We start from the raw sequence: 22,039 nt of genomic DNA, 5'->3' as shown, positions 1-22,039 counted from the left end.
GTGTGTGAGGGAGGGAGTGTGTGAGGGAGGGAGGGAGGGTGTGAGGGAGGGAGGGAGGGTGTGAGGGAGGGAGGGAGGGAGGGAGGGAGAGAGGGAGGGAGGGAGAGAGAGAGAGAGAGAGAGTGTGTGTCTGTCCGTCTCTGTCTCTGTCTGTCTCTGCCTGTCTGTCTGTCGTTTCTCCTCGTTGGCTAGGGTATGCACGTAAGCCAGGCAGAAGCCCCACTCTCGACAGGGCAAGTAAACACACCAAGGATAACCAGTGCTCACCCGCTGGTAGCTTGGCACAGAGCAAGCATGCTTCTCATATAATAGACTCCACACAGGGTTATATAAAAATATATAGAGTATATTATACATAATCTCAGACCAAAACAACATGAATCATGAATTACTTTTCAAGTAATGCAGATCGAGATGAACATCACTTCAAATGCATAAGAAACACATAACCCCCTCAGAATCACCTGCATTTCTATTAGGCTCTCCACAGTAACTAATCAGTTAAAATAGTACAGATGGTCAGGGTAAATCACTGCAATTGAAAAAAATTGTACGTCGCAGGAGGACCTGCGTGCCTACTACACATAGTACGATAATTTTGTTCACTCGTACTGTGGTGATTGAATTCAAACCCCAACCGGAGGGCACTGGAGCACCTGCACACCTTCCTCAGGCACTACAGTGATTTACAGTCACGTCACCCCCCCCCACCCCCATCCACCCCAAAAAAAAAACTTCCTGGTGGTGAATGGGGCCTCAGTTGAGGATCCGCTGGGCCACGGTATAAGTACCACAGGTCTGTCCCAAAAGCGGGGGCACACACGCTGCTGGATTCAACGGGGAGACTTCACTGAGCCCCCACGGGCCAGGAAGTCATGTGCAGCTGCCTGCGAACAAGTGCTTATCTGCAGGTAGCACAAGGCGCTCTCACAGTACCTGGGGAAATGATTATGGCCACACGAGTAGGCTTCACGCTCAAGGAGCCACGCTGATTGGCAGTTGCCCCACAGAGCAGGCAGTACGGTGTCTGCTTCAATGCAGGGTCAGTGGTGTCTTCTTGCCTGAGTTTCCCATGTAGAGGAGGCCAATGTGTCTTCATTGTACCGCCGGACCCTGCCCACCACATATCAGCAAAGTTCTTCCGCTCCATTCCTCCCTGTGGTTTCCCTTCTGTCGGCAGCAGCTCTTCCCCGATGGAGAGGCGGCGCGGGGATCCCAATAATTTAAAGCAAACTCCATGATAGGATCGGGCATCACAGTGTAGTCTGGAAGCCGGATCATGAGTCCTCAGCGTATGGAAGCAAAGAGGCACAAAATGCAGAATGGCCTCCACCTTTGAATAAAAAAATAAATCGCAAAGCCTGTGCAGGGAAAATCCTAGCTTGTTGGGCCTACAACGTTTGGACAGCGCTGCAATTCCTGAAATGCAGATCTTGGTTTGGCATGGTATTTTATGGGACCTGAGAACTCTAGGGTAACAGGGGGGCAAGCCAGAAATCCTTTCTGGAGTACTGGGACACAACGAGGTGGGCAGGCAGCAAGCCAGCCCACAGAGCAGATTACAGAGTGGCAGTTCCTCCAGCCGCCCAGCAGGCATCAGGCCAGCACAACAAAGCAGATAGTCCAAATAGCGGTTCCTTCTGGCAGCACAGCAGTTCTCTTGCAATGTGCAGTCTGTAGAGCCAGTAGCGTCTGGTTACAAGTCCACACAATGTCTCAAAATATGGGATCAGAGCCCCTGCACTTATACTCAAAATTGTCTTTGATCAAGGTGTGACTTCACAGGAACCCTTAGAAGTGTGCATCAATCCCTTTCCAACCCAGCCCTGACTCCACACGCCAGTAGGGGGGTAAATCATCCCTTTGTGTGAAGGCAGAACACAACCTATACCAATGTTAAGTGTGAAGGGCCTCTTCCAGCCCTGTAAGACTATCAGTATGCAGATGTAACCCCTGTGTTGTGGCTGTCTGGAAAGGATGCACCAAGTGTAGCTGTCGCCCAGGCCCAGACGTTTATTGGAGTCAGGGTGCAAAGCACAATCAAGTTGTAAGCACAGAAAAATGTCCACTTTCTAAAAGTGGCATTTGTAAAATAGTGATGTAAAATCCAACTACACATATGAGCAGGATTTATCACCACTATTCCAAACATACCAAATATGGCAAAGCCACTCTTTTCTGACCCAGAATTACCATTTAAAGCTATATAAGGGAATCCCCAATGCTAGCATATGTGAGCAGTGGGCCTCACAGCTGTCAGAAAGAATATAGGTTGTTTGCCAATACTAGGCCATGCCACACAAAAAGGCCTGTGTCCTGCCTTTTACTTACACAGCACCCTGCCCACAGGGCTACCTAGGACCTACCTTAGGGGTGACATATGTGTAATAAAAGAGGAGTTTAATTCTTGGCAAGTAGTTTTAAATGCCAAGTTAAGGTGGCAGTAAACTGCGCACACAGGCCCTGTGGTGGCAGGCTTCGACGGGTTTGAGAGGGTACCTGTGTGGGTGACACAAGCAGTGCTGCAGGCCCACTAGTAGCATTTAATTTACAGGCCCTGGGTATACGGAATACCACTTTACAAAGGACTTACAAGTAATAATTTATGTCAAACAGGTGTTAACCAATCATAACTTTTTTATGGGATAGGTCACATACACTTTAGCACTGATTAGAAGTGGTAAAGTAGAGTTCTAAAGCCAAAAAAAGGTTGGAAAAATAGGCGGAGGAAAGCGAAAGGTTTGGGGATAACCCTGCAAAAAGGGCCAGGTCCAACATGGAGTGATGTTAATACCTGTTAATTTCATATTTCCCTATATTGATTTGCCACTAATCCTGTTCCGGAGGAGCGTGCTACCCGCCGAAAAGCGCTTCAACACCTCATGAGTGTAGCAAGCTCTATATAAATGCAATTAAAATTATATAAATAAAATATGTTAAAAGATAAGTAGGGTTTGGGGATTTTACTAGGCCTTGTGGAAAATTCCATTATGTTTGGCGTACCCTTGCTTATTTTCATGTTATGATTCATTATGAAAATTATGTTAGGTTGCAGAATTTTGCGCCTTTTTTAGTGGGAGCTCACAAGAACATCACAAAATGCCAGAACATGAGTGGGTGGGGTTTTTTGTGCCATGGTTTTGGCACAAAATGTATCCTAGGCAGGTTTTGCATAACTTTTCAGAAATGTCTTGTAGTTATGCAACAGCATATTAGGCAAATTTTAAACACCTGCAGGTTTTACCCATCTAAAAAGGCAGGGAGGGGGAGAGAGAGACACACACACACACACACTCGCACGTTCTTCTCTCTCTCTCTCTCTCTCTCTCTCTCTCTCTCTCTGTCTCTCTCTCTCTCTGTCTCTCTCACTCTCTCTCTCTCTCTCTCTCTCTCTCTCTCTCTCTCTCTGTGTTTAGACTAGATGTGATACGTTTTTTATGGTTGAGGGGTGTCTTTCTGTGCTGAGTTAAGATTTATTTTTTTCTAGGGTTTAGAGGTGAGTTTGTGTTTAGGATTAAGTAGTTTTTTGGGGTTATGGGTTACTCAAACATTTGTTTAAGAAAAGCCAAATTAAAGAAAACAATCATGAATGAAAAAAATAATCATAATAATAATGGCATCCAAAATTATAGCACAAAAACATGAGGCTGAAATGATGGTATTTAGAAATTACAACTCCAAAGTAAAGGCTTCCCAAATCAAAGTAGGCTAGACAGTTATGTACCACCACTTACCAACCTCAACAGTGAAGGATTAAAATTAGATAATAATTTAGGCAATTTTCATAATTTATACTGCTGTCCTTGAACCATACTTCACTATGTTCTCCTTGTTCACATGAATCATGCTACCTAGATCTTTTATTCTGCGTGTTCGATATCACTCTTCTATTTTCCTTAAAATTGCATTTGAGTCATGTTAATACATTAAATATTCTTTTTGGTGTTCTCTTGTACCTGCTATCATTTCTCTAATTCTATTAATTATTCCAAATTAACATTTTTTTTGTCAAAGGAGATTACCATGTACTGTTTTGTGGTCTAAAAATAAATGTTCCTGCTATGAGCATTAGTGCAATCTTTATTAAAGGCTTTTGTGCCCAGCTAATCAGCAGCAGGCTTCCCAGTATGTTCAATTTCGAAACACACCAGTATTAATTTCCTTTGTGTTCTAGTGTATGCGGTAATGAGTGTTAAATGAAGAGAGAGATTACCAGGCCATCTGCTTAGCACCATTTAATAACGTATTTCAGGTTACCATCGCTGACTGTTAACATTTAACTCGCAGATCATACAGCTGACTGTTTTGGTTACATTTACTTGACTTCTTGCATATACAGGATCTCATGGAACACTTTTCCTTAACCTCCTACCCCCCATTGTTAATTTTCATTAGCTCTCTGTTACCATTCAAATCTAATCGCTCATTTTACAGGTTTTGTATTAGTAGTTTCATAAACATCATTTCACTTTAAACTTTGAAGGAATTTCCCCTGTTCCCCTGCTAGCCTTATATCACTTAATTTTAGAATTTCGTTTACTCCATCGACCTAATTAAAAGGTATGGTTCCACTGATTGGGTAATCTTGCATACTAACATGTCTGGGTGATATAGCCTTACAGCCTGCTGCTGAGGTCCATACCAGATGTTAAAGGCCCTGAACCAGAGTTATAGACCTGAGCCACAAGTACAGGCCTATTACAAGGAAGAGGGCCTTTAAAAACTGGTAACGCCCAAGGTGGAAGGGCTACAGGCTATGGAACATACCACCCACTGAGGACAGAATGTTCTGAATTAAAAAGGGGAGAAACCGATAAACATTGAAATTAAATGGTGGAACAGAAGGCTTAGACCAGTCATTATTAGCCCTCAGTCACTTCATTTCCCTCAGTGGACTTCCCACCAGCCCAGTGTTCTAATTGTATTTGCGCTCCAAAACTGTTCATGATCCCAAAATACTTACTATCAGGCATACACATGAAAGCCCCAAGCTAGTGATGATCGAACTAAAGCAATCAAAACCAATTTAGGTCTGTGACTGACTCCTCCAGACCAGGGAATGAAGATAATCGAACAGCCCTGCAAGGCATACTAATAATGGCAATACAGGGTTACACAAACATCTGTAAAATAATGGCAGTTACATGCACCCCCGCCATACACGCTGTTGTCATCAATGATGTAATTTCTGCTGTTCAATAATGTCATACAACATATTGTGAGTGAAGTAATACCTGAGGTAAGTAGCAGTGCATGGTGAGGGCATGGGTTATAGTTAAATACAACTCTAGCCAACCTGGAATTAATAAAACCACCCCCTGATGTGTTTTGTTGTGGTTGATAGAGAAGAATAGCTTTGGCTTTACTTCTACTGGGTGCTCCCCTGTGTCTGGACAAAGCTATGCCACCCAAAAGTTGTAATTCTATAACTGGAGTGGTAAAAGGCTTTTGTATTTTTTCAGCTTGGCGTGGATGGCACTGTGCTTATCCTATGCTTAAAGACTTAGCTGTAAAATTGACAAAAGGCTGTCACTTTCTAGCTCGGAATGGATGTATTGTGCTAAAAACAGATATTTGGCATACGCAGATTCGGAGTGTTGCTGGTGTTTTAGGGGGTTCTATATAGGAGCTGCTTTCCACCTAAACTTGGGAACTGACCAGAGTGAGTTCTCTGCTTCCTTTTTTGCACTGTGTGAGGTTGGCTGCCTGTGGGGGATTTGCCTTAGGGCCTGGCCAAAAACCAAGCCTTGTGGGCAACCCCTTGCCCCACACGGCATATGACTATGCGCGGTTGGGGTTTGGCTTTACATATGGTAATAAAACACTTAAATTTACTGAAAAAACAAAGGTTAAAGTCATGCTATAGTTCAGTGAAGATGTCTTTGACAACAATTACGTTTTGAACACAAAAGAAACCATAGAAATTCACCAGTTGTAGTCAATTGAACTAACTATAACTTGCACCCGCCATGCACTGCTTATGACCTCACCTATTACATCACTCATGACTTGTTCTATAACATCATTTATGACGGCACTGATATCTCAAATGACATCATTGATGACAGCAGCGATGTAATCCCCCAATGAGTGCGTTAGTTTATGTTATAGTTTACATCGTAGCAGATAGCTACCATATTTCTTTTCTACCTAATATCGTACAGCCTGTGTCGAGCTAATGGGTGTGTTTATAAATCGCATGTACTTCTAACCCATCAGACAGTGGGGGAATGTCCATCTTGACAGCGGACGATTATTCTCCCTTCCCCTGTTGATCCCCATGTCTTCCTCTTTCCAGCGGTGCACTTTAAGGGCATGTCTGGTCTTCTCTCAGCTCCTATCTTTAAATGCAGCCGAGATTCTGGCGGATTTTTGTGGTCCGTAAACACTGCATTTCCATTCATTCAATGGTATTCAACGCTCTATGGTGGCACCTAAGAATGTTGGGACTATGGGACTTCCTACCCTGAATAGTAGCCTGTCATTCATTAAGTATCTTCTATTTGTCTTTAATTCACTCCTTCCAAGACTGAGTCTTACTGTTTCCTTCTGCACTGCTTATCCGTTAATTCAGTCTTGGCTTTCAGTCCGGCTGTCTATCATTGGCCTGTCTCCTTAATTAACATTTTCAGCACACATCCCTAAAAGCATCCCACAGCTAATTTGCAACTTTGAGGATTGAAAAACAAGTGAGGCCTTTTCTGCCCCATGTGGTTTCCGAAGCCTCCCCCCCCCCCCCCCCCCCCCAATGCAGCATTCGTTTTTATAAAGTCTATTGGGAGTACTCTGGGTGGTCACCTAACATTCATCCCATACATCAGTGAGCACTGTCGGAGCGCGTATACTTAATATTATTTTTACAGTCGAATTTAACTTTTGTGGTTGGCTTGTACCCTCTCTCTGCAAGGCCCTCGCCTTTTGGAAACCAGCATGAACAACAAACAGGCTTGGTCACAAAGAATTACTTAAAATATATTTTTTTGTTTGAACAGTATTACGAGTAATGATGTGTTTTCCTTCTTTAATGTGTTTAATCGCTAATATTTTCTGGCATTTTTTTCATGTGTTTTGCATTATTCAGCTAATTGTATGCAGCTTTGTGAAAGAAAGATGAGTTTTCACTCTAGAAAAATGTTACATTAAATTAAACTGTACCTGCTAGTATGTAAGGGTAAAGACGGATCATGACGTAGTATCCTCCACTGAGAAGTTAAAAACGCAGTTCAGTTAGGTCTTGTTTGGCTGAAAACGACGTCGGGATTCTGTTTGAATTTCGACTCACAGTTTGATTGATTTGGGGAATATAGACCGCGGCCTCCAGATATGTCTGCTCCCTTTTATTAAAGCTCTGCTTCCTTCGCTTCCTTTGATATATCGTTGTTTGTTCAGTGGGAGAGTTTCAAAGTGACTGTACATGATGTTAAAAACATCAGTATGGCTTCAATATAATTGCGTTGTGTTAACGGTGTTAGCATAAGGAAGTATTGAAATTCATTACAACGCTTCTGGGAAGTATACAACGTGTACCTGGTGCCCTTTTCAAACCGGCGTTATGTGAAGATTTTTTTTGGTTTCTCTTTTCCTCACACACGCAGATTTTAAATATCCGTACTAGGGTATTTAAATGCAGTTAAGATAGCAGAATTTGTGTTTGCTGCTGAAAGAATGTGTGACAGGGGATCACAAAAGACTTGGCCTCGGTGGTGAATTTCAGTGTGGAAGTAAATATTGAAATTAAAGAATTCCGGAAGTGTTGGGTGGCAGGTGAACCAACGGAGTAGGAGCCGGCGCTGTGTCACTTCCGGTGCTGATAGCAGCCTCTGACTTGTCTCCTTTCCCATGCACCCTCTCCTCTGTCTCCAGGCTGTGAAATGCCAATGCCCATCCTGCTGCATCATAGTGTAATACCTTTATAAACTTACAGAAGACAAAGGAAGACGGGCAAAGTACGTGGTGGGTGTAGGGTTACTGGGTCTGTGAGCCTGTATCTGACCCGGAAACGCAGAATTTGGGCATATAACCTTCGAACGGCATATAATGGCATTTCAGGGCATGTCATGCCTGTACCAAAGGATATGTCGGTTGTTCAGAGCGTCCGTGATAGGCCGTCTCTGAGCGTATGGTTGCTCTATCTGGTTATATGATGTGGTCTATGTAAAGTGGTGTAATTACATGGGGCTTTGTGGCTGGCAGTGGTCCTGTAAGTATGCAAGACTGTATTTAGATACATTAGATTTAGGGCCTGCATTAGAGTTCAGCGAATCGGGTTACTCTGTCACGAACATGACGGCTATCCCTTCCGCCATATTTCAAGTCCATCAAATCCCAGGGCTTTAAGTGGGATGAAAAAACTGGGGGGTCTCTCAAAGCGGCGTGGCCAGTGTAATTAGGGGCGTGGCTTTAAAACACATAGGTTAAAAATCTGTGTTTAGCATTGCCGCCCCACTTGTATTTTGCCGTTTCTGTCATTGCATCCAGATATGTGATACCAGTAACCTCATACCTACAACAAGTCAGGTCTATTGGCCTTGTCAATGCTTATTAGTTGCAGAAGATAAATAAGCTGCAACCATGGCTTGTATAATATTGAAAAAGCTTCCAATTAAAGCCCTGGTGACCCTACCACAATGTTGCGTTTCAGAAAGAGAAGGGAAATCCAGAAAGAAAATGACTCCTTAAAGGATTTCCCTTCCCCCGTAACTCTCACCTGGTATGACGTCATGCCTTAACCTCCACTAGTGAGAAGTGAGCCGTGTGAGCAGCGCACATCGATGTGCCTGCTGTCTCGAAACGGGCCTCTATCGGGCTGTTTTGCGCCCTGGCACTTTTTTTCCGGAGTGCAATGATGACAGCAAACTGCTGTCACTGCAGTCCGGGAAAAAAACGGACCTCCTGTGGCAGGGCTCAAAACAGAGCCCGATAGAGACCCGTTTCGAGGCCCCCTTAAACAAGCACTGGCGTTGCCAATAGGTCTCGCAGTAGGAAAGTTGGAGCTATTACAATTGCAAATAACAATGCCTTTTATTTTTGTTTTCATTTTAAATACATAAAGGGCTTTGTCATTTACAAAACCAATAGCTCCAACTTTCCTACTGCGAGACCTATTGGCGGTGGTGGATGTGGATGTGGTGGATGTGGTGGTGGATGTCATGGTGGATGTGGAGGTGATGGTGGATGTGGTGGTGATGGTGGATGTGGTGGTGGATGTGATGGTGGATGCGGTGGTGGTGGTGGATGCAGTGGTGGTGGTGGATGGGGTGGTGGTGGATGGGGTGGTGGTGGTGGATGGGGTGGTGGTGGTGGATGGGGTGGTGGTGGTGGATGGGGTGATGGATGTAGTGGTGGTGGGTGTGGTCACACACACACACACACACACACACACACACACATATAGATGTGGTGGTGGTGGATCTGGGGGATATGGTGGTGGTGGATGTGGTGGTGATGGTGGATGTGGTGGTGATGTTGGTGGATGTTGGTGGATGTGGGGGTGGATGTGGTGGTGGATGTGGTGGTTGTGGAGGTGGTGGATGTGGTGGTGGTGGATGTTGTGGAGGTGGTGGATGTGGTGGTGGTTGATGTGGTGGTGGTGGATGTGGTGAAAGTGGTGGTGGATGTGGTGGTGGATGTGGTGGTGGTGGATGCGGTGGTGGATGTGGTGGTGGTGGTTGATGTGGTGGTGGTGGATGCGGTGGTGGTGGTGGATGTGGTGGATGCGGTGGTGGATGCGGTGGTGGATGCAGTGGTGGTGGATGTGTTGGATGTGGTGGTGGATGTGGTGGTGGATGCGGTGGTGGATGTGGTGGTGGATGTGGTGGTGGATGTGGTGGTGGATGTGGTGGTGGATGCGGTGGATGTGGATGTGGTGGATGTGGTAGTGGATGTGGTAGTGGATGTGGCGGTGGATGTCATGGTGGATGTGGAGGTGATGGTGGATGTGGTGGTGATGGTGGATGTGGATGTGGTGGATGTGGTGGTGATGGTGGATGTGGATGTGGTAGTGGATGTGGCGGTGGATGTCATGGTGGATGTGGAGGTGATGGTGGATGTGGTGGTGATGGTGGATGTGGTGGTGGATGCGGTGGTGGTGGTGGATGCAGTGGTGGTGGTGGTGGTGGTGGTGGATGGGGTGGTGGTGGTGGTGGATGGGGTGATGGATGTAGTGGTGGTGGTGGGTGTGGTGGATGTGGTGGTGGTGGGTGTGGTGGATGTGGTGGTGGTGGGTGTGGTGGATGTGGGGATGTATGACGTTACAACGCATACTTTTACAACGACTACCATTACCACGCAATTTTTACAACGCAGGAACCATTACAACGAAGTACCATTACAACGCTGGTATTTACAACGCAGGTGCCTTTACAACGCATACCATTACAACGTAAATATTAGTAAGTATATAATATTTTTTTAAATGTAAATTAATTAAATTTAATTTAATTTAATTAATTAATTTAATTAATTTAATTTAATTTGATTTATTTTAATTTATTTAATTTAATTTAATGAAATGTATTTAATGTAAATAATTTAATTTAATTAATTCAATTTAATGTAATTTAATATAATTAATTAATTTTAATTTAATTTAATTAATTTAATTTAATTTCATATAATTAATTTAATTTATTTAATTAATTTAATTAATTTAATTTAATTAATTAATTTAATTTATTTTAGTTTATTTAATTTAATTAATTTAATTTATCCTGTACCCCTTTACCCAAAAAACCCCAAACTGACCCTGAACCCTAAAAATACCCCTTTACCCAAAAACTGAAAACTGACCCTGAACCCTAAAAATACCCTTTTACCCAAAAACTGAAAACTGACCCTGAACCCTAAAAATACCCCTTTACCCAAAAACTGAAAACTGACCCTGAACCCTAAAAATACCCCTTTACCCAAAAACTGAAAACTGACCCTGAACCCTAAAAATACCCTTTTACCCAAAAACTGAAAACTGACCCTGAACCCTAAAAATACCCCTTTACCCAAAAACTGAAAACTGACCCTGAACCCTAAAAATACCCTTTTACCCAAAAACTGAAAACTGACCCTGAACCCTAAAAATACCCCTTTACCCAAAAACTGAAAACTGACCCTGAACCCTAAAAATACCCCTTTACCCAAAAACTGAAAACTGACCCTGAACCCTAAAAATACCCCTTTACCCGAAAACTGACCCTGAACCCTAAAAATACCCCTTTACCCAAAAACTGAAAACTGACCCTGAACCCTAAAAATACCCCTTTACCCAAAAACTGAAAACTGACCCTGAACCCTAAAAATACCCTTTTACCCAAAAACTGAAAACTGACCCTGAACCCTAAAAATACCCCTTTACCCAAAAACTGAAAACTGACCCTGAACCCTAAAAATACCCTTTTACCCAAAAACTGAAAACTGACCCTGAACCCTAAAAATACCCCTTTACCCAAAAACTGAAAACTGACCCTGAACCCTAAAAATACCCCTTTACCCAAAAACTGAAAACTGACCCTGAACCCTAAAAATACCCCTTTACCCGAAAACTGACCCTGAACCCTAAAAATACCCCTTTACCCAAAAACTGAAAACTGACCCTGAACCCTAAAAATACCCCTTTACCCAAAAACTGAAAACTGACCCTGAACCCTAAAAATACCCCTTTACCCAAAAACTATAATACTATACAAACTATATACTTACCAATACTTACGTTGTAATGGTATGCGTTGTAAAGGTACCTGCGTTGTAAAAACATGCGTTGTAAAAACATGCGTTGTAATAGTTTTTGCGTTGTAAAAATCTCGTTGTAATGGTAGTTCGTTGTAAAAGTTGCGTTGTAAAGGTTGTTTCCCGTAGGTGGCGGTGGATGTGGCGGTGGATGTGGCGGTGGATGTGGCGGTGGATGTGGCGGTGCATGTGGAGGTGAATTTGGAGGTTGTGGTGGTGTTGGTGGATGTGGTGGTGGATGTGGTGGTGGATGCGGTGGATGTGGTGGTGGTGGATGCGGTGGATGTGGTGGTGGTGGTGGATGCAGTGGTGGTGGTGCAGGGGGCGCCTCTGGCCCAGGGCGGCTGATGAGGCAGGCGCTGGCCGAGTGCCTGGGGACCCTCATCCTCGGGGTGAGTGCAGGGGGCGCCTCTGGCCCAGGGCGGCTGATGAGGCAGACGCTGGCCGAGTGCCTGGGGACCCTCATCCTCGTAGCGAGGGTGCAGGGGGCACTTCTGGTCCAGGGTCGGGCAGGGGCTGAGGCAGCAAAGGTGCCGAGCCCCCGCTGGATCTCCAACAATCAGCACGCACCAAGTCAGTTACTTAGTATAGCTCCTTAGGTTCAGCGCCTGTTGCAAAACGCTAATTGTAACAGCAGGTGGTTCATCTACGGCGAATCGACCCGACCCTGCCTCACTCGCTGCCTTTCAAACAACTGAATAATCTTAATAGTATCTGCTCTTCAGCATACAGTGCTTCTTCCTGTTGTATTAGTTCTAGCGCATCGAAGTGGTGTTCAAACCGCGATCGGCGCTATGCTGAATGAGATGCGTTATGTGCCAGTGGCGTAACCGAATTGTAACACGCATCACTCTGCTAAACCTAAACAAGGATGGACTCTGAAGCGGCTCTGTTGTCTAACCGCAGTCTAACGCTGTTTAGAAGAACTGGAAATCTTCGGCAACTGCGTAGTCGGGATCTTCACATGACGCTCGCTAAACATGAAAGCAGAGTCACCAACTAGCCGAGCATATAGGCATTGCTGTGGGTGATTGAGGAGGGGGTGGAAACTGCAGGTCATTGGGAGAAGGCAGTGATTAGCATGGCCTCCTGTTAATCAAGTTTGCGGAGGAGGAAAGGTGGGAGGGAACACGGCCTGGGGGTGTTGTTAATTTTGAAAGCGGGCGCCCGTGTTCTTAATCTGAAAGCGGCACCGCTGTTGTTAATCTGAAAGTGGGCACCGTGCTCAAGTGTAAAGCGTGGCGCTCGGGGTGGGATAGGGATGAGGGGCTGCAACCAACGGGCTCCATTGTTCACATGCTTTGATAGATTTCGGTGAACCAGGCATTACAAAAGAAATGCGCAGCCGCCATACTCTATCCTGAAGCATGCCTCAAGTTTTAACAAGAAGTCCGCGGCAGAGAAAGCGTTCGCTTTTACTTCCGCTTAATAAAACAAGCGTTAAGAGTGGCCGGCCGGCAAACTGAAAGTACGGCCGGCCAGCCATGATTAAATTAGAGGAGGAGGTGGTGGGGTGGGAGGGGTGGCCGGAGTAGAGACTAGAGAGAAAGAAAACAAGCGTTAAGAGCGGCCGGTCGGGAAACTGAAAGTACGGCCGGCCAGCCATGATTCAATTAGGGGAGGAGAAGCCGCAGAGCGCACGCTGGGCGAAGCCCTTTGATGTGCTCTGCGGCCGTGAATGCGCGTGCTTGTTTGTTCACGTGAACTCTAAGAAAACCGCAGCGCAAGAAGCCCTTGGTTTGACGAGGATTTCGAGCACTTGAATTCTCGCTCCCTCAATGCGCTTGCGCGCATTGTAGGTCACGAGACCTAAAAAACTGCCGGTGCTCAGACCCCTTGAGACCCGGCCCACTTAAAGCCCTGTCAAATCCTATTGCGCTTGTAAAATGTCGGACAGGATATCAGCCACATATGTTACGGAGCAACCCGTGCGCCAAACTCTAACTCAGTCCTTTAATCTAGCTTATGCCCCAGTCTCTGGCGCACGAGGGTCAGTATGAGTTTCTACCCAGCTGTAACTTGGCATTGTGTGGCAGTGGCAACACCTGTATTGAAACAAGTTTATCGCTGTTGTATTTGTCAAGCCACGCTTTTCTGTTGAGATGTCCCTGCCCGCTTGCCCTCCACAAAGCAGGGCATTATTGCTTGGTGAGTTGCCCTTCTAAAGGAGGTTGAGGCTGCTCTTAAAATCAAGTCGTCTGGATAGATCCTACCCGGAAGCAGAAGCGCCGCCTCTGCACTGGTGGTCCTCCATTGTGCTGCAGCTCTTCATTAGTTGAGTGTTTTGCCACCAGACATTTCGACGTGAAGTTTGCCTACAGGAGGATCTCATTTGTCAGCCTGAGAGGTCTCTTGTACTCTACTTAATTACTCTGTTCCTGTGTAAAAACAAGTTGACTGGTCTGATATACTTCCATATTCATGTTTGAGCCTGAATAACTAAATGCTTGGTGTTTATATTTTACGAATAATAAAATGTAAATGTTATCTGCTTACGAGGGAAACTAAAGGGCAAGCTAAGCTCTGTACCAGTTCAGGAAGGGAGAGCGCGAGCGCACTTCCCTCTCTGGCACGAGACGTATGGAAACACTGCACAGACTGTTTGTTATTTTCCGTTCTCTCTTGTCTTCTGCGTCCTCCCTCTGTTGAGTGGAGTCGTTGGCCACTGTGCTAGTGCACAGGAGTAAGTCAGAGTTTCCATGGCTGCAGCGAGTGCAGAAGGCTCTCTTTGCTGCTGTACTTACCTGCTCAGTGATTCTTCATGAGTGAAACCTGCAAGGTGCTAGGGTGGTCATGACCTCCTCCTCACTTGCTGGAGGCCACATCATTCTTGGAAATCCAGTCCTCAGCACTGTAACTTTAAAGTTACACAGTTAACACAACAGTTGTAGTGATCCAGTTCAGGCTTTGCACTGGTTTGTCCAGCCTTGTAAAACAATCTGTTAACCCTAGGCTACCTCTGAGCTATAGAATGGCAGAGCCTACATCCAGGAGCAGCACATTACTATTCATAAGGCAAAGAGTATCCCACTTGTGACTTAACCGCATACGCGCTAGCGGTTTTCCCGCTGTGCGCTGCGTTTTCTTTTAAAACCGCGTTACATGACGAGCTCAGCTTGTCACGAGCGTCGTAACTCATGACGAGCTGAGCTCGTCATGAGCGCGGAAGGGGTTAACATGGTTAAATCAGAACTATTGCACTGTTGGTGAGTTCTGCAAGGCACCACACTGCAAAAGCAGGTTTGTGACCACTTCTTAGCCACACTCCTATTCCAGCTAATATGCAGCTCCCCTTATTGCCTCCAAGGGAGGTATGAATTTAGTGGAAGAAGCGTAGTTGTCATGAACCCCGCATCCCCCTTGTCAGCCCTTGCAGCATCACTACTGTGCTTCAAGCAGTGTACACATAATCGTTCATACCTTTTGGGCATTTGGACTCCCCCCCCCCCCCCCCCCCCCTCCACCTCCCACCCCATTTTTTTGCTGTCTTAATTCGTGTTACAGTAACACTTCAACTGATCCCTGTATTTTGACCTTCTAATTACTCACTGTAATTCCTTTTTTTTTTGCTTCACATAGCCTCCTGAAACATCCCATTTCAGATCATCTAACCAGTGATACCTCACCCCGCACATCTCGCAAGAGTAGGCTTAAAATTCAATTTTCAGTTTCCCTAAAATTGTCAGCCAAGATTGGCCCACCGTTCCCCCGTAACAGGAACCCTTGGCTGGTCTTTTAGACACAGGGATACTTACTTTAACTTCAGATGGCAAAGATCTCAGGAGTTGTATCACATAATGCACATTTCCTGCAGATGAAAAGTGCAGGATTTACACTGTTAACGGCAAAGCCAAAATGATAAAATCATCACCCATCCATCTTCAGCCCCTCTCCTGTAATATACAGATATTTATTCCACCCCTAGCCAGGGACTGGATCTCGAGGGGCAACTGTGGCCTCTTGCTACCCTGCTTCACTCATTATATTTAAAATCATCTTGTTGCTGTTAAATACAGATGTGTGCTACCATTTATTCTTACTCTAGCATGTCACCTTCATCCTCCTGTGCCATAACCTGTCCGAGCCCACCCATTTCAATGCAGCTAAGCCACACAGGCAGTCTGCCACATAGACTCACACACAACAGCCCAGACCACATCAATATCACAGCAATCTCCTTACTAACCTTCTGCTCACAGATTACCCCATTTCAATTTCCAATAGATACTGCAAGCAACTAAGGAGTACCAGCAACTCCAACAGCATAAATGCAATTCCACCTGAGACTCTGAAAACAATACCAGACTGCCATTTTACTGCCAGCCACTAAGCTGCTACTTCTTAAATAGAAGACACACGTCGTCCCAATCACAAAGATTTTTCTGTGAGTATGTGTGTTTACTCCAGACTAGTGTTTAGCTTCCTAGTGAATTTCCAGGAGTGAGACATGTTTAATCAGGGCCCTGCTTCAGAAAGCTCTTCTTCCTTCAGTAAGCAGGTCTTACTTCTGAATATTCACAAGCAAATGAATCAGCCCTGTAAATACAGAACCAATTCACACCTTAACGTGGTTCGAGAACCAGGTCACTTGTTTGGGGATCCACTTTGCCATGTTAAAGAACAGCACTGCAAAATTATAGGACAGCATTCCCATTTGCCAAAATACGACAGAATAAAATACTATAAACCCTGAAATTCACTAACAAATCTTACGCCCAAGGTATAAACACAACTTTTTAAAATTGTATTTAGAACATGTATACACCCACAGAACTGCAACAGAAAGAGGTCCTGCGGTTTGTAGTACATCCGTGGAAGTCTGCGTTGCCGTACCTTGTGGTGCTGAAGTACTCTCTGTAGAACCCTTGGCTTTTACAGGGCGGTGTAAATGGACCCAGACCTCTACCTTTCGTGGACACACAAAAAATCGAAATTCATTTGTGCCTGTTCCAGCTAGTATGATAAAGCTGCAGAGGTTCTGGGAGGCATTGTTGACTTTGTTGGGAGTAGACTATTTCTTGTGTGAAATGTAAGATCTATATATATTTTTTTTTTTCCCCAGGCAAGGGTAACTCGCTCACTGACACCTAATCCTTTCTATAGTATGCGGCTAATTTTAAACATTCCGAGTCGAACAGTTGGAGACGTTAAAAGAACGTGCATTGGTGTTTCTGTGAACCCCCTTGACACAACGCACCCTACTCACACTAGGCCATTAAATCACACCTGGTACATATATATATATATCATGTACACAGATGACTGACTCTGTGGAATAGTGTTATAGTGGGAATGCTATGCCGCTTTAAATAAACTCTGCGCATTTCTAAAGCATCAGGGCATTACTAAGGCAAATCTATTGCCTGCCTTGCAAGGAGTGACGTGGTGCACTCGTTGTATCCAGTTGATTTTGTTTCGCAACTTTTTATTGCCCACGTGATGCACAGAGTCTTTGGCCGAAACAACGATTTAACTGGATACATTTTCTGCGCTCAGACTATTTCCAATACAGCTGTGTAGTGTGTTTTGTGTGACATTCTGTCAGTGATTGTAATTTTGAGCTTCAGGCATGTTCAGTGTGAATTCTGAGTTGTATAGAATACCAGCAGTGAATATAATGCAATTTGACACAAACGCACCCTAAATTGTAATGCGCTCTGGGGATAATGGTGTTACTGATGTGCAAACTATTTTTTTTATTACAGGGAGGGAGACTGGTGGGAAGCAAGATCCATTGCGACTGGGAAAACTGGATACATCCCCAGCAATTATGTCGCCCCAGCGGACTCTATTCAAGCCGAAGAGTAAGATGTCATGGTCAATTTGAGATCTCATTCCTATAGTCTCTAAGCTAGCAAATGCAGTTCAACTGCCCGCACAAGCCACTTACATGCCACGTCTTACAAATATTCGCTTTGCTTCGAATAACCCCGATCAGCCTGTTTTAAAATCATAGGGTTTGATTCGCTACTGTTTTTGGGGGGCAGAATTATATCCATCCTAGTTTTACTTCTGTGGATTTCTGACTTTTATGGTGTTCACTAAGATCCCCAACCATGTGCAAGTAAATATATGCAACTCCTACTTTTCCAGGTTTACTTCTACCTCCCCATACAATTTTCAGGAGTAAGCTTAAGGATTATGCATTAGCAACTGTAAATTGTTTTCTGTACTTGAAAATATTTCTCCTACTGGAACAACCCTTTCACTTCCTACCGAAGATTTCTGGGGAGATGTATATTCCCTTTATGGGCCTGGAAACACATTCACTCTTACCTTATGTGGAAGTAAATTCATGTATTACCAGAATGGAAATGGCTAGAAAAAAATTAGGAAATGCCCACAAAGTTCCACCTTTGTGGGTGTTTCAACCAATCAATCAATCGGGGTTTGTAGAGCGCACTACTCACCCGTGAGGGTCTCAAGGCGCTACGGGGAGGTGGGTCTCAAGGCGCTACGGGGAGGTGGGGGGGAGGGGCAGCTCCTGTTCAGTCGAAGAGCCAGGTCAAGCATTCCACAGGATTGCCTTTACCTCTCTTGCTGGAACACCCATGTTCGGAACATGATGTTCCCCCCACAACCCTATGCTAATATGACATCTCACATATTGACAGATTTCCTCAAGCAGTAAATTGAATTTGTGGTCACAGAAATCCACAAATACAAATCGTGTGAATCAGGATATGGAAATTCTATCTGCAAATGTTACTTTTTATGCACCCAAGTTTAGCTGACGTGCACAATAATTTCTGTGAGTCCGGCTATAAAAGTTTTGTTTCGGTCCCCTACTGTCCTCTTTATGCCGGCGAATTTTGAGGCACACCACCACCCTTGGAGTGCGGTGTATAAAAGGGAACTGGTGTAGTTTAAGTGCGATTATCAGCTGGGTTCAATGGCTATATCATATAGATTCAAAAGCAAAGTGAGGCATGTTGAGGTATTATGATGGGAAAACGTGGGACTAAGATTCAGCTATGCAGTCTCTGATATTGAAGTGAAGGGAGACTTTGAAGAACTGAGGGAACCTAAGGGAGAAGTCTATAAGTACTGATGTATATTTTGGTGTGTGCAATCGCCTTTTTATATCCATAAGATCTGAAAGAATGTGAATACAGCTGAGAAGAGCATAGATCATGTACTGGCCTGCAATCAAAATAAATGTGGCATAAAACCACCGATACAAAAGGCATCTCTTCACTCCCTTTGATTCTATTTTAGTTAGTCACTTATATGTTGTAATTCATATTTTGATTTGGGGTGGCGTTGGGCTGTAAATAGTTCTGACTGTTTATAAACCTCATCCACTTATGCACAAAAAGCATAAATTACGTTGTTTCCTCATAAATTTACTTTTAAAGTGTGTCAGCTGCTCAGCCTCCTAGCTTTGCCGACAGAATGTTTTCTATTCTAATACATGCTGCACTTTAGAAATTTATCTGCCTAATGCTATTCTGCGTAGGTGAGAGAAGTAGGTGGCGGTAGGTGTTAAGAGAAAAAAAGAAGCTGTAGGAATAAAAACCCCAAACCTACAAGATCAGAGGGTATATAAGGAAGAAATCTGAGGACTTAGATGCCTGTGTTCTAAAATGCAGGCTTCTGTGTCAGCACTTTAAAACACAGGTCACTGGAAAGTTAGTATTAGGTTGTGCTGGAATGGGCTACTTCGTGCTAATCTATTAAGTAAACGTGCCTACTTTTTTCAGATGGTATTTTGGAAAAATGGGTAGAAAAGATGCAGAGCGATTATTGCTAAATCCAGGGAACCAGAGAGGGACATTCTTGGTCCGAGAAAGTGAAACCACTAAAGGTAAATATAATTACTTTTTTTGTACCACTTTTCGAGGACGATACTTGTATGCCAAGCAACCATATTTTTCTTGCTCCTTAGGCGCATATTCCCTTTCTATACGAGATTGGGACGAGGCGAGGGGAGATAATGTGAAACACTACAAAATCAGAAAACTTGACAATGGTGGATACTACATCACAACCAGGGCACAGTTCGAGTCACTGCAGAAGCTGGTTAAACATTACAAAGGTAGGCCTGGTTTGTGTGCGATTAAACGTGATGCTCAGTCAGAATCCACATATTACTTAATTACTATATTGCATACCTAATAGGTCTCTTATATTTGTATATATTTACCCTTTTAAACCGTCATGCTTGACATGCATTTTCATCATACAGTGATGCATTGTTACTCTCCAACCTCATTTTTCTCCATGCCAGATAATATTATTTAAATGCTACCTTTTTGAAGTTAAAGAAGTGAACAATAGGAGATGAGCTCCCTGTCCTCTTTATATCTATTCCAGAAGTAGTTATTTTTAATGGGCTAGTGAAACAGGGCAACCTATGATATGGTCTATTTGTATGGGTGTGTCCCTAACAAAGGGTTGATTTTAATGTCTCACTGTCTGGGAAAGACCTCTTGTGTACCATACCAGAAGCTTAGACCGACCAGGCTTAGCACCAGCCCATTGCTCATCACTGATTTTCTTGCTTGTCACTCTGATTTGCTCGCCTCTTATTCATTGGATTTCCGTCCTCTGTTTGTTCCTCCCCTGGAGGATAGCTTCTTAACGTATTTTTGAATTCATTACTTTTTATCTTCCACTGCTCACATCACGAGACATCTTTTTTCTCTTTTTTTAAGTACTCCTTTCATAGCTTTTTTCAATATAGCTGAGGGAGGGGTGCTACTTCCTTACTGGATTCTTCTCAACACTTATCTTAAGAGACTGTACGCAGCCTGTGTGAGCCACCTCCCCATAGCTTATGCTTACAGCAGCCTACCTGCAGTCTTGTAAGGGCATTGATCAGTGATTTATGCCTGCGGATAGAACAAAGCCCCCATGAATCATTTTAGCATATGCATTATTTTTTTAGAGTGCTGGTAGGAAATCCCGTGAGGGGGAGTTAATTGAAAGATGATCAACTCTGACCATATGGCCAATGGTCCTAGTGATAAGTGAGGTATCAATGTGTGTTCTTTGTCCAATAGAAATGATAGAATCTTGATATCAAGATACCCAACTTGATATGGAATTATGTGCTGGGGAAGAAAAAGCTGGTCATGCCAGTTTATAAATCTCCACCTCTATACACAGTGATATCCCACATTTGACCTGTCTTTGCTAGAGTTGTGAGGTTGTAGGAAGTGGTGTGATGCCAGGGAATTGAAGAAGGTGGTTATTTCATGGGTTTGTGTCGTGTTTCTTGAAGGGTATTTAAGCTCTTTTCTTTATGAAGGGTCACTGTCATGTTATGGCTGTTGTAATTCACTATTTGTATAGTTAGATGGGAGGTTCTAATATCGGATTGTGTTACTAGTGCGTTTTATTGTATTTTTATATAAAGAGCACTTGTTCAAACATTTTTGGGTACCAAAGTTTGTACCTCAAAGATGCACTAGTGACAGGGAGCTAGTTAAGTGTTGCATGCATTCTCGTCTCTGATAGATTGCAGTGTTTCCTACCCTGGGCAGCCTTTCTTTGCATTTCTGATCATTCTAGACTTTGTGAGTTTGCTCAGGGAGTCCGAAGTATATTGTGTTTTTGCAGTCAAACTTTGACACTTCCTTGGATACAATTATGCATACTTACCTTTGGTTTATAATGCAGAGAAAGCATTGATACAGAAATCAGTTATTTCCCATATAGCCCTTTTTGAGGGTGCTTCTGCTCCAGCACTGGTGTACCCCTGCCAACTCCCTTCACGTGTCTCGTTACCATTCTGGTGCTAGTTGTTACCAAGGAGGATGAATGAACATCCTTTAAGATGAAACATGTTCTACCTCTCCCAGTCCAATTTACAACACAATTTGTCTTCCTTCTTAATTTATTGACAAATTCATGTACATTGATGGTTAATAAATAGAGGACTGAGGGCAACAATAGCCACATTCTCCACTTCACCACTTTTTCTGAATGTCTTGGTCTGAAAAGACCTATCCACTTTCCACACAAGTAAAGCACCATTTTCACTTTTTATTCAGTAATTTCACTAGCAGACCTGCTGTGGTCCTGTAAATTAGTACTTTTAAATTGTCATGTAAAGTCTAGAAGATAGCAAATTAATTCCATAATGTTGTGTACAAAAGTCATAACTCTAAATCCAGAACCCCATTCTTAGAGACAATTCTGATTGTTACACATCCCAGCACAGTCCCTGCTGGTTCCCATTACTCTAATGTTCCCATTCCTTCATTATTCACTGGTAGAGGAACAAATCACAGCTGTAGGAGGAACGGCGTTCAACTTATAACATTGCTGGACATTGATCACCAAACAACTTGAAGTTCTAAGTCTTCTTGCTAGT

The 22,039-nt window shown here is 43.9% G+C and overlaps 1 protein-coding gene across 2 annotated transcripts in view; it reads left to right on the top strand.

The window, feature by feature from the left end:
• YES1 (YES proto-oncogene 1, Src family tyrosine kinase) overlaps positions 1-22,039 on the top strand; it is a 307,066-nt gene that overhangs the window by 205,504 nt on the left and 79,523 nt on the right. For both annotated transcript variants that reach the window (XM_078687455.1, XM_078687456.1), the window contains exons 4-6: positions 17,424-17,522; positions 19,422-19,525; positions 19,607-19,756. In XM_078687455.1, coding sequence (XP_078543581.1) covers positions 17,424-17,522; positions 19,422-19,525; positions 19,607-19,756 — 353 coding nt within the window. The remainder of the gene's footprint in view (positions 1-17,423; positions 17,523-19,421; positions 19,526-19,606; positions 19,757-22,039) is intronic.

This window comes from Lissotriton helveticus, chromosome 4_1 (assembly GCF_964261635.1).
Source record: "Lissotriton helveticus chromosome 4_1, aLisHel1.1, whole genome shotgun sequence".
Classification (NCBI taxonomy): Eukaryota; Metazoa; Chordata; class Amphibia; order Caudata; family Salamandridae; genus Lissotriton; species Lissotriton helveticus.
This window is presented reverse-complemented; position numbering and strand designations above follow the sequence as displayed.